At 46.0% G+C, this 13,656-nt stretch overlaps 1 protein-coding gene across 1 annotated transcript in view; it reads left to right on the forward strand.

Moving 5' to 3' along the window:
- The window catches only part of ARL3 (ADP ribosylation factor like GTPase 3), a 30,648-nt gene extending 17,531 nt beyond the window's left edge, over positions 1-13,117 (forward strand). Inside the window, exons 5-6 of the mRNA XM_048310951.1 lie at positions 334-519; positions 9,061-13,117. Coding sequence (XP_048166908.1) covers positions 334-519; positions 9,061-9,108 — 234 coding nt within the window. The 3' untranslated portion in view covers positions 9,109-13,117. The remainder of the gene's footprint in view (positions 1-333; positions 520-9,060) is intronic.
- The last annotated feature ends 539 nt before the right edge of the window (positions 13,118-13,656 follow it).

The raw sequence follows: 13,656 nt of genomic DNA on the forward strand, positions 1-13,656 counted from the left end.
TGCATGGTTTTTTGCTGTTTCATCAGTTTTGGTCTCCTGGGATCAGAGACTGGTAAAACATAGAGTTGTAACCTTTAAGGCAACTGCTAATTTCAGACCAAAATGAAGATTTTTCTAACCTGTAATTGGAAGAAATAGTTTTTGAACCTTGGGCAGAGATGATTGTATACATTTTTGCTCTCTTATAATAAGACCTAGGTTTCACTGGAACACACTCTTCTAGCATTTGCCCTAAATATATTTCTAATTAGAGACAACCACTGGTGGTTGAAGGTTTTCTTCCCTTCGCTCTCACCATCTTCCCCCCACCCCACTCCCTTGTAAATGATATAGGAGCTGGCTGAGCTTTTGGATGAAGAAAAGCTTAGTGGAGTCCCCGTGCTCATATTCGCTAACAAGCAGGATTTGCTGACGGCTGCCCCTGCTTCGGAGATTGCTGAAGGACTGAACCTCCACACAATCCGGGACAGAGTCTGGCAGATCCAGTCTTGTTCAGCCCTTTCAGGAGAGGGAGTACAGGTGAGGCTCTGGAGAAGGCTTGCTGTGCCAGCAGGCCATCTGTAAGGATTGTTGATCTGCAGGGTGGGGCTGGACTGGCTGCCTCAGCAATGAGGGTCAGCACATCCAAAGCCTTGCAGTGCACAACGTGAGGAGTTGCGTGTCTTGGGGCCTGTGCAAAGGGAAGGGAGAGCTGTGGGCCCTTGGGATCCCTCCATCCCTGGGAAAGGGGAGAGCAATTGCCCCCCCCAACCCAGGAGCCCTTAGCTGGCCCAGATGAAGACATTGATTTCTTTTAAAGAGACTGTTGTCAGGTTAATCATTCTCACAAAACAAATCGTCTTTTACTATTAACCCTTTGACTGGTACGAGTGTGCACTCTAGAAATCTGATTTACCTTTGCTACTGATGTCATTTGGGGTTTTGTTCAACCCAGGCGCCAGGGAGGAAAAACGGATCAATTTTTCTGATCCAGAGAAATGCAAGAGTTGCACATGGAGCAACGACCACTTCTAATGGCAGCATGTGGGGCAGCAAAAACCCACCGAGGGGCCTGCGCTGTGTCCCAGTCCTGAACTGTAATAGCTGAGTCTTGGGCTCCTGTGCTGTAGTCAGTTCCTGCGGTATAGTGGCTCTTTGTAATGTAAATGGGACCTAGGTTTGTTTATTTCACTCTTAGGCTTTCCTGAATTAATGAAGTATTTGCAGAGCTCGAAATCCGAGTACTCCCTTCACTGATATTTAAAGAAACAGAATGGTGAAGACATTTATCTTCATTGCAATTTCAGTAAATCCTTATTTGCAGATGCTACAAAGCAATACAGGATAGTCAGATCTCAAGCTGAGTATGAAGAGTTACAGAAGCAGCCCTCTATGCTGAGTGGGCAGTAAAATGGCAGATGAAATTCAGTGTTGACAAGTGCAAAATAATGCACATGAGAAACAACAATCCTAATTATACATATACGACGATGGACTCAAAATTAGCTGCCATTACTCACAAGCAGATCCTTGGGAACAGAGCTCCTCAAAGGCCAGAGAGGAAAATTCAAATGCTAGACAATTACAAGAAAGCAAACAAGAAACATATTTTCTAGCAGGTTAAAGTCATGGTGAACCCATACCTTGAACATGACCTTAATTTCCGTCTCTTGCTGCATTTAAAAAGGTTTTAGTAGTAGCAATAGGATCATAAAATCCAACAAAAAATTGGGTAGAAGGGTCTTCAGAAGATCTTTAGACCAACTTAATGTTTAAAGCAGAGATAACTTGAGTCTAGAGGAGGTTGCTGAGAGAGTTGTCCAGTCAAGTTGTATCTCTAAGCATGGAGATTCCACATCCTCTCTAGGTAACCTCTTCTAGGCTCTTAACTACCCTAATCAGAAAAAGTTATGGTCCATATATCTGCTCAGAATTAGGAGAGATATGAGGATCCTCTGTCAGGAATGATCAGCACAGTGGCATCTGTATACAGGGATAATAAATAAATTAGGACTAGCATCTTGGAAGAGGGAGAACAGAGAGTGGGAAGATCTCCATGATTTATAAAATAAGGTATAAAAGTGCCAGATAGACTGTATGCTATTTTTTACATTGCTAGAGGAAGCGTGTTCCTAATGAAATAATCAGAAAACGGTTTAAAAGAAATAAAAATAAGTGCTTCTTTGCAAGTTGCATAATTAAATTCTGGATCTCATTGGCACAGGATGTGGGGAGACCAAAGGTATCAGGAAAAAAAAAAAGGTGTCAGAAAAAAACTTAAGTGAATTTCTTCACTTAAGTGAAGAAGGGAGCTGCAGGGCAATCACTGACCACTAAGATCTGGAGGCAGCTTTTGAGTGAGGAACAGCTTGAGCCATGGTCTGGGAGGGAAGAAGAGAGTAAGGCAGATCCTGTTCCTACATGGCCTTTCCCCTGGCATCTAGAAAGAGGATGCTGGCCTGGATGAACTGTTGGTCTGACCCAGTACAGCATTTCTGATTTAAAATTCTCAACCTGATTTTTAGACCTGAATGTAGTAGATGGCGTCCCCTAAAAGGGCCTTTAGTTAGCTCAGCTACAAATTCAGCTATGTTGTAGCCAGTCTTGTGAAAGGTTTCAGCTCTAATCTTTGCTCTGAAATTTCCAGTCCAAAGAAATGTGACTAGGAAAGCGAGGCTGCAGCTGACAGGGTTTCAGGCAAACATAGGCCACCTTCCTCCTCCAGGCCCTTCTCTAGGTTATGGAAGTCCAAGGGGGCTCTCCAGCTGCAAAGGGGCAGTAAAGAGACAGATGAAGTTCAGAGATGAGTGCTGAATGTGGAAGAAGTAAATGATACAAAGTGTCACTCTCTGTTCCTGTGCTTTGAAATGTGCTCCCTTCTCAGGCAGGTCTGTGAGCTTTCTGGAGTGGGCTGCACACTTCTCCATTGACAGCACCTTCTTACTGTTCCTCCTCCCTGAAGCACAGCACATCCCTAATCATCCAGTAGTGTAAAATACTCAGCCCAATACCCTCTGCCAGGGAAATGAAATCTGCTTCTGCATTCACTTCCAGAAAAGAGAAGACCAGAACGAAGTAAATGTATTTTCAGGCCTATATATTTTGTTCATCATGCTTATCTAGACAAATTAGTTTAGATGCAGGCCAGATAACATCCCACTTTGTTGTAGGTAGTCTCATTGCCCTAAGTACTGTAGCTCATTCCATAAATGATTATTGCAGAAAAGCCAGGAAATTTGCAAACTCTCTATAGCTTATAGTAGAAGAGCCCCTACATTTCTCTTCAGCCATAACTTCAGCCCTATCATATCAGACAGCGAGAATGTCAAGCACTCCCTTCCCTTGCAAATTGAACAAAATGTTTTGGGAGATGGCTTTTAAACTAAACCCAGATCAGCCTAGGAAGAAATGGTCTTCAGTCTTGGGATGTTAAGGAGACGTCAAATGTCAGAAGAATCAAAGAACTTGTTTAAAGAGTGAGATTAGGAAAGATGTTTTTGAGGATTGTGGTACACCAGGGTCACAGGTACCAGAGACTCAGAACAGGAGCTCTCCATATGTGGTTAAATCTCAAGTCACTGCTTTATGAACTTCTTTGAGAAGTGACAATGAGTGGCAATAAAATAAATGAAGACTGGGAAGCATCAGGTGTTCAGCATGAAAGACAAGGAGTGAGCGCTGCAACCGTCACAGCTGATGGAATGTGTTAGCTGAGGTAGAGTTGGAGACATTGCTGATGGATTTTGCAAGGAAGAGTGGTGGCATATTTTGTACTGAGCACATGCAGGAACAGAGTTCGTATGGGAAGATGTTTGTGACAGCTTCAAAGAAGAGCAGTGAGCAAAGATAAATAATGCCAATACATGAAGGAGAAATAGTTTGAAGGTCATTTAATTAGTTTAGCAGCTAGCACCATTGTGTATAGAACTGGGTAGTTAAGACTGGGGATTTCAAGGTTAATGAGATTAGATTATGGTTAATAGAATGATATAAATTTAGAGAATTTAACTATTATTTGAAATGGGTTATTTAATAAAGTTGTTAATTAAGGGGGGAATCCATATAGTCATCTTCTCTTTTAAAATTAACCATTAGGGACTCTGGAAAAAGGGCCTAGCAGTGTCCTGAGCAGGCTCAGAAGAGAGGTGACTGGGTTAACTGGAAACTCCACGTAGTGTCTCTGGATGCCAGCTGGCAGCCCCTCTTATGCCAGCTGAAGACTTCATTACCTCCCGACTGTAACTGTGGGCAGCACTTGTCTTGTTAATCAGACTTCATGGTGCCATCGAGGCTTTTTCAAGCAAAATGTCTGCTTGGGTCTGATCTTACCCTCAGCCCCAGTCACAAAAGCAGGAAAGCCTTTTCTCCTTGCCACAGCCATCTGGGATCTGCCTCTGGAGCGGAGTCCTGACCAGCCTACACCGAGACCCTGGCACAGAGTACAGCAAGCGAGGGAGGTGATTACTGATGACAGCAGAGGAACATATGGAACTGTTGCCTCACAACGACTCTCTGGTGCCACGTAGGCTCTCTTGGGGTTGTATTTGTGACCAGATCTCAAACTGTAGCCCCTGGTGTGCAAAAGCTGTTTACATTCCACCCTGGCCAGCCGGGTGGTGTGAAAGCAAGCAGGACCCCTCTGTTTTGCTGCCTCCTCTCTTGCTGAGGTGTTATGTAGGGGCCAGGGTGTGATATTAAACATGACTTAAGACTTGGGACTGATCTGTGCTCTGCAGCTTGTTTCTTGTCTGAAGCAAGATTCTCCCTCCAATCAAGGCAGTGGGAGTTCAGCCTGCCCCGAGGAACTGTCCTCCAGAATGATGATGCAGCGTATTGTGTCCAGAGTCTCCCAAACATAATGGCCCTCTGGAGATCATTAAAAGCCAGTGAAACTGAGAGTAGCCACTAAACTTCTCCAGTTTATGCCAGAGCCTGTCTGGCCCAAAGGACTGTGGGAAGGGCTGAGCCTCTGTCTCCTCCCCGGCTGTTTCAACCCAGTTGAGAATGAAGCCCAAGACCCAAGTAAAGTCTATGCTGCAATTCAGCACTTTCATAAGGGCGAGATTCAGAACAGGACCATCCCTGGCAATGTGGTATCTGCAGAGCTTAGATTTTGTCTTAAAGGTGTCTTAGCCAGGACAGGCTGGATGGGGATCTTCCACATCTTAACAAGGTTCTGGAGCTACTTGTAAATGTGATGTAAAACCAGTTTTGATGACTGCAGCTCTCCTGGGGCAGGCAGAGCCTGTGCATGTTGAGGAAGAGCAACCATGTTTCCAGATTACAGGGCAGTGTCTTCTGATTTTTAAGTAGGGTAAGGAGGGAGCCTACAGTACTGCATCAGGGATACAAGGTCTCAGAGGACAAAAAAAAAAGCTTTCACCCAATCAAAAACCAATGGATAATGTACTGGCAGGAGCCTGTAAGAGCCAGCCTGTGTGATCACTGGAGGTGCAAGGAAATAACAGATAATGAAGGCACAGTCCTGGCTGTGCAGAGGGAGAAGAAAGTGACAGTTAAAATAACGCATACCAAAAATGCTAGAGATTGAGAATTTTGCACTTGCCTGACCCAATTTGTTATGGCAGACAGAGGATTACATGAAAGGATTAAGCTTTGCTGTCCTTAAGGTCACATTAGGGGTCACAAGTTTGTGGCCTTGCCTGATCCTGAGCTTGCAGGGGAGCAGAAATTGCGAGGCTTTTTATGGGGTGGAAAGGACTTGTTCACTGTGTTTGAAGTCAGATTACTTCACTCCCATAGCTGCAAAGCTGATAATGCAGAGAATAAGCAAGCAGTGGGCTAATCTTAAGCAGGACTTTTTATTTCTCCCAGGGAAGGCTCTGCCAGTACTTTCCCAAGGGGCGTTGGAGTACAACTCCCTTGGCACAATAGCAGATGGGACTGCAGCAAGGCGGGGTTGTGTGAGCAGCATTTCTCTGCGAGGAGTGTTATCCTCTTCCCTGGGATTCTCTCTTTGCTTTGGTAAAGTTTACTAGCTGCTTGTTAAGGAGCTAAGAGGGGCAAAGCTGAAAGATCTGAAATCTTTCTCTGGCTAAGTTTTCCCAGGGTTGACTTGAGGCTGGAATACTAATATTGTATCCGCCTCGATCCTCAGAGTACCTGCCAATGTCTCTGTGTCTCAACAAAGCAGCACAAGGACATCTATCAAGATCTAAATGTTACTGTAGGGATTATACTTTCTTCACAGAACCATCTTTTAAACATGCAGATATAGGGACAGAGTGTGCAGGGACAAAGGATGACAACAGTTGACTCCTTGAGGACTTGACTCTTTCAAGCACTGTTTCCTCCTTCCTGTGTGCCTTTCCCATAGCAGCTCTTTGTGTTTGTAGCAGCTTCCCTGGATTTCTTTACCTTACCAATGCTCCATCCTGCTTCACACCATAGGTAGAAATACTGTAAATGTACCTTTTAGGTTTTTTTTGCTTTCTACTGCATTTGGTATTCTCCAAAGCATCTGGGGATACTGCAGAACAACACTTCCCCCCACCCAAAAAAGCTGCAGATGTGGCTGAGGAAGGCATCTCACATACACCTTTTTGATACAGCTGAACATGTTCATTTTCCCTTTATCACTGTCAGGCAGGGGGATATTTACAATTAAATATGATTTTTCCTGTCAATTAACTCATGCCATAAGAGAATTTTTAAAATCTATTCCTGCTTTAAAAGTTTGGTGACCTACTTACATATTTCAAGTGTGTTTGGAGTTCACCTTTCCTCTTGCATTTTGCTTTGTCATTCTTTTGCCCTTGTTAAATGCTTCATGCAGCCAGGCTCCCAGCCATGGTAAATCCCATCATAAACTCTGCTTTATGACCCTCTCCACGCTGGTGCTGCAATGGTCTGCCTTTCCCCTTGCCGAGCTCCCCAATGGCAGCAGGCAGAGTTTTAATCACTGTGAATTCAGGTTGTGGTCAGATTAGGTAGAAGATAGGATGCGTGTTTGTTGTTTTGCAGTGATGTATTGTCTCTGGGATTACTGTGCTGAATAGCAGAGGGTGTCAGCTGATATTTATTACTTTAAGCTGTCTCAGCTGTTCTGGTTCAGCAAATAAACCTACATTCAAAATGAATGAGGAGCTCTGCTTGTCTTGTATGCCATGATGTGTGCAAATGTGATTATTGCTTCCGAGGCAGGGGAAGCTGAAACTATTGTGGGAGCATTTTTAGTTATTTATTTATTTTTACTCTTTGCAGGCAATCATGCAGATTTCTAAAGCACACAATCAAGTCAAAGGCTTGACACCTCTCCTCCTAGCCCCATTGTTAAGCCCTGGCATTCCTCATGCTGGGAATCACTCGCTCCCTCTCTCTCTAAAGTGATAAGCTTTAAACCATGCTATTGATTGCTTAAGGCATTACATGTTTTACACCTAGGTTATCAGTGTTATTGAAAGGGGAAGACACAAAGCTACCGGGCCTTAAAATGAATCTACCGCTCATCTTTTCCCATTTGCTCTGAGGATTTCAGACAATTTGTTTTACACTGATCTCTGCTGGGGAGATAAATAAATGAAACTGGAGACACCAACCCTCCCCAAGGTTAGAGTTAGAAGTGTTATTAGTGTAGGGCCTCATGTGCACCCCAGCACAAACTGGGCTCACTTATTCTTTATTTAACACAGCAACAAGGGCTGATTTCAAAAGTTGCTGCTCCCCTTCAGATAAGAAGTGTCACATAGCACAGTTATCAAGGTGAATTGGTATTTTCAAGTGAGAACCTCTCTGATTCTGATTAAGCCCTGAGGACTCCCTCTCTTCTCTCTTAACTCTTTAGCTCCCTTCTGACATGGCCACCACCTTTGTGGCTGAGGGACGACATAGAGGCACGGCAGTGAGTGTCAGCTCACCCGAAGGGCCTGCCATACTCTGCCTTGGGCCACCTGTCCTTGGAGAAGTTGAGGTCCTTGGCAGCCTTTTGGCAGTCTGGGAGCAAGGGTATAGGACACCAGCAACAGTGCTACCGTGTGGCTTCCGTGATGTTTGCCCAAAAGCTCTGACCTTTCTTACGGTCTAACTAAGCTTACTGTTGTAATGATACAAAAATGACCACTGAACATAATACAGTGAAATCCCCCCACTCTGAACTCCAAAGTGACATTTGCCTGGTTTCCAAACACAAAGATGTCCTGCTCCCCTCTCATCCCCAAAACCCTACCTTTTGCCTTCAGCCTCCCCATCCACAGAGATACCTTGTAGGAGGATAGAGGTAAGGGATTTGATGGGACACAAATATGAGGAGACTGTGCATCTTGTACTCCATTGTGCATGTCCCCTAATGGATAAGTGACAGGAGCAGATGAAGTGTTTCTTTGGCTTTCAATAGCATGTCCCATTCTGGGTTCTCAGCAATAAACTCACAAATTGAGTATTCACAGCACAAGTGTTGCCGTCCTGCTTGCAGTGGCCAGAGAAGTCACCCACACATTTTTACAGAGATACCTTAAAGACTATATCAGCCTCTTAAAACATGACTACATAACTTCTCACTGAACCCCTGTGGGACCCCTGAGGGCCCACTTTCTGTGGGGACCCTGAGGAACAGGGTGCGAGGTCCAGGTCCGGCTATTGCAGTGACTTTCATGGATCTGAATTTCAAGGCTTGCGGATGAGCGGAGAATTAGAGCTTAATTTTGTTTTCTTAACAGGGGGCTGACTGTATAATAAACAGTCCCCTAAAATCCAGTCTCAAAGATAAGATGACTTGCCCGAGGTTACACAAATCATCTGTAGCCAAACCTGGAACTGAGCCTTCATCTGCCACTGACATACCTTGTCTGCAAAGTGATCCTTCCTCGAAGGACCTACACATAGCGATGTGATGAGATGATGATACTTTTTATGGTCAGATGAAAGATTTAATAACCTCTGTGTGACAACATCTACCAAGCAAGGAAGCACTTATTTTTTTAACCCACAGTGGTTTTGGGCACAGAAGGGCAGGCAGGGGGTCAGTGAAGAGGCAGAACATGGTGCTTGCAGAATGGTGGTGGGGTGGGCTTGGGGGATTCCTCCTCCCTTCGCTTGACTAACATTACCTTTCTCTGTCTGAAGGACGGCATGAACTGGGTGTGCAAAAATGTCAGTGCTAAGAAGAAGTAAAGCGTTCTGAGCTGCATGGAAATGGAGGAGCGGTGGGAGCAGAATTCTAGCCTGAAAACACTAATTTGCTGCTTTCTGACCAAATGTTTTTCCATCTGTGCACAGCTACAGCTGTTTAAAATAAAAAAAAAAAGAGAGAGAAAAAAGGGAACAACATCGGCTTAAACCTACTGCTGGATTTGGAACTTGACCTGCTCTTTAGTATAATTTTTTTAATCCCAATAAAGGAATTACGTATTTCCTCCCTATGCATAAATAGTATTAAATGTCTGATTAGCAAGCAAGTTTGTAAGCAGAAGCAAGACTGATTCGATGTGGAGCAGAGGGAGTGGTGAGTTACTGTAGTGGCTTAGATGCATAGGAGTGCCCTATACGTGGAGTTGCTGAGGACACGCTCGGGTGTCAGTCACAGCTTCCCCTCAGTGACAGATAAAATGCAGTTGTGTTACCAGTTGTGGGTAGTTTCTTAAAATAAAGCTGCTAAGGAGTCATTTGTGTAACAAGGGTAGAAGACTTCCACATATTCCTATAGCCATAAAAGAGGAGTTTGATGATAAGGAGGCACTGTTGCATTGCGACACCGCTGTACAAGGGAGAGGAGGGTTATATGTGTGTAATTGAAGCTCTTTACAGTTGGAATAATGCAGAATGAGCGTGCCTAGGGCTTTTCTCGCAGCTGAAGGAGAATTTAGCCCAGCATTTCACCTTGAGCCAGCAAAAACGTTGTTCCTCCGTTCAATAAGTTCCATATGTGAGATTAGTCTTGATGTTGAACAATCCCTGTTGATTTTCCCTTGATGTTAAGGCAACTCTGCAGGAAAATGCAATTAAGTCCATGATTACTTTCTAGAATGAGATATCAGGTCCCAGGTTTCCTTCTTTGAAATGTGCAAAATGTATCATCACCCCACCACCTCAGCATGACTTGCCTGGCGCTTCCAGGGACTTGGGGGACTGCCCCACAGCGGGCTGGCTGTCCAGGGCCTGAGGTCCCCCCAACCTGGTGCCAGCTGTGGATTGCCCTGGTGGAGGGTGAGGATCCTGGTGAACAGCAGATGGGAAGTGCCTTTTAAAACGAGCATTCATTCTTCCCTGAGCTGGCTTCCCTCTAAAAGGACGCAGTTGCTGAAACAGGAAAGAGAGTGTGGTTTCCACCTCCTCGTCCCCAGTTCAAATCTAGCCCCGGACTGACAGGGAGCGGGAGCGATTAGCACGCCAAAGCAGCCATGTCCTGCATGAAGCGAGCTTGGTGACTCCTGGGCCAGTTTCTAATGCACAGATGGTAAAATAATCCCACTGCCCTGCTTGCCAGCTTTGTTTGCTGCCTGCCTGCGAAAGGCCAGAGAATGACTGGGGACTGCATTACCCCTTCCACCTCCTGGAGATGGACGGTCACGCAGGATGGGGAAAGCTGCATGTACTAAAGCATGTGGCTTTACCACGCGTCAGCGAGTTGACTCATGGACCCAGGCAGACGGCTGACACCCCTGGAGCTCCCAGCTCTTTTTTCCTCTCTTCCCCTGGACATCTCCACCTCACGGCACAAACATCTGCACTGTACGTGAAGCAGCCCCTGGCCGCCTACGTGTTACAGCTTGGCGTACTAAAATCATCTGGGGCTCGTTCCAGGTCCCCCCATACATCAGGATGTACAGTAGCAGTTCAGGGCTGGTCTGTGTGTAGTTCAGCTGTCTTTGCTGTGGCTGGGGGCACTGGGACAGCTGGGACAGCAACTGCTTTAGCAATCCAACTTTAATCTGCCTGCGTCCGTGAGTCAGCACCCTCCGAGTGCATCTTGTCTCCAGCAGGGAGGCAGGACATGCATGCCGGAGTAGCACAGCCTTGCTTTAAAAACCAGACGACTGGGGAGCGGGGTGGGGGGGAAGAGCGGGCTCAAGTGAGCTGTTAAGCAATCGCTAATGACACAAAGTGACACAGCTCCGGCTTTGCATGGATTGAGTAAGGAGTCATAAGATGAGATGTTCATTTAAATGCAGCTTGCTCGGTGACTCCCCGGCTGCGCAGGCTTATCGGGAACGCTGCAGATTTGAGCATGGCATGTTCCTGGGTCAGTCCAAGGAGGAGAAATTCATCTCAGCATCAACTTTTCCTTGCAAATAATGCATTTGCCTGATGCAAGCAATGTAAAGAATTGCAACCCTTTCCTGTGGGCAGGCTTGTGCTGGCTGAGTGGCAGAGCTTTGTGGCAGATACTCCCTGGGCTTTGGATTTGCCCACATAGCTTACCAGATGCAGAGGGAAATACCTGGGTGCCTCTCCTCTGGCCCACGCAGGACAGGGCAAAGCCTCCTTTGGGGCTCAGGCATTGATCCTTCACACTTGCAAGGGACTTGAATTGATGCTTTCTTGCTCCCTACTCTTTTAGCAGTGGCAAATTTAGTCTGTGACACCCCACCAGTACCACAGTTGGCTTCCTGGGGCTGAAAAGATCCAGGAGGGTAATTTGTTTTTTTTAAGTCTCACATTGGTTAAACTTGGAAATGTGTGCAAAATAAATATGTAGTAATTTTCCTATCACTTTAGTTGGGAAGGGAAAATTGCCTTATTGAACTCAGGATCCAGAAACATTTGCTGGCTCAGTTGTTATGTTTGCGTGTAGCCACACGTATTGGTTGTGTGCGTCTGTACCTGCCAGAGTGTCACCTGTAACCCAGTAGTTAATTTGGTTTTCCTGTGCCAGGTGGTAAGAGAGGAAGACCGTGATAGAGTGAGCTGTGCTGGGACAATGGAGGTGGAGGGTAAAAATGACCGTGTCTTAAGTACATCATCCTGCAGTGATGGCTGTAAATGTTCGTTGTATTGTAAACGTTTCTCTGTGCAACCTGGTGAAAATGTATAAGGATTTGAGGTTCTGTTCACTTGCTGCTCCTTATCTGAATGTATTTCCATCTGCTATGGCCTCTGCAGGGCTCTCTGCCCTGGGCAGCACCTGGCTACAAACCACCTGGACAACTGTCTGGGGCCAGCCAGAAACGCCCGCCACCGATCAGCGCAGCCCCTGCCCCTCCGCCAGCCCTTCAGCCCCGCCCTGGTTTATGGCAATGGCACACTCAGGGCTCCGTCCTTCCAGCGCTGTCAGCTTCACCCTCCTTTAAAGTGAGGCTGGGGGGACCAAGCGTCTCATTGGTATGGGTGGAGCTCTGCCACGCGTCACATCGATTCCCAGATTTTTAAAGCCAGAAGGGACCGTTGTGTTCCTCTCTCCTGACCTCCCGGATGACACACCCCATCAAACCCCACCCCGCCGTGGTGACTCACGGCTGAACCAGAACCCCTCTGGTAGGGAGAAACGCAGCCGTGATTTAAAGGCTCCGAGTGACAGACAGACCTCGGGATGTTTGTCACAGGGGTTAATTCCCCTCCCATGCTTCACTTTCACATCATTAAATCTGGTTCTAGCTTTGCGATAGAGGAAAGAAGCCTCTCCTGCTCCTGCCCCCTTGTGTTCCCTGGAGGGGAGAGGTGCTGGAGAAGTGAAATTCTCCAAGGGCACGTCAGAAAACCTGAGTCCAAGCCCCTGCTTTGACCATGAGTGCTGGGTGTGGGGACTCATGTCCTCCCCCAGCTGTGGCTGTGTCCTCCACTGCAGCTTCGCTGGAGAATGTCTCTCCTGCCCTTGGAGAATGCTTGCCAAAGCCTCTTGCAACCTTCTCCCATTTTTCCCACTACCTATAATGTTTCTTGCATGTTAATGACTTCTCTCTGTGTCAGAACTGTAACTGGTCACCAGACTCTTTTTATGAAGTGTACTGGGATGAGACCAGCCCACTCCAACAGGCTCACTCTTCTCCAAAAGCAAAAGGTGGCGGCTGTTGCATTCCCTGGGCCGGCCAGGGTCCACGCAAGCTCTTTCTTTTATGTTCCCTTTTTGTATTTCACCAAAAAGGGATATTTGCAATATCCGGTCATGTTGTTACTCAGTGTATAATTTAGATGTCTTTGTTAAAAAAAAAAAAAGAAAATAAATTAAAATTTAGTAGAAAGACAACTGGTGTTTGGGAGTGATCCTTTTTTCTTCAGCAGGTTCATCTTCTGACAGGATTGTCTTTTCCCAAGGAGCCCCCAGTCAGTCTGCGAAGCTGCTCTTCCATTGCTCCCGTCACCCCACCAGAAATGGTTGCTGGTACTAGAAGTGATCAAAAGCCTTTTTGAGGAAGCCTTTTTCCTTTGCATTTTCACTTGTCCAAAACTATCAGAGAAGTCATCCAGCGAGAAAGGGAAACTCTGGGAGGATCTTCTTTTTTAAAAAATCATGTTGTAGGTTAAAAAAAGCATGTCATGAAACACGTTCTCCACTGACCTGGCAGGAAAAGGGAAAGGGAAAAAGGAAAGCAGCAAACTATTTGGGTTTGGTTCAGTGAAATGGGGTTGGGAGGAGGTTTGGAGGGAGGGAAGCAAATCTGAGGTTGTTGCTTTCCAACTAATCTGACTCATTACTGTTCCTGCAACACCCAGATGGGCCAAAAAGCGAGAAACTGTTAGAACTCTTTAAAGCATCAGCTCCCTCCCTGCACAGTCAGGATGCCT

This window comes from Corvus hawaiiensis, chromosome 8, assembly GCF_020740725.1.
Source record: "Corvus hawaiiensis isolate bCorHaw1 chromosome 8, bCorHaw1.pri.cur, whole genome shotgun sequence".
NCBI lineage: Eukaryota > Metazoa > Chordata > Aves > Passeriformes > Corvidae > Corvus > Corvus hawaiiensis.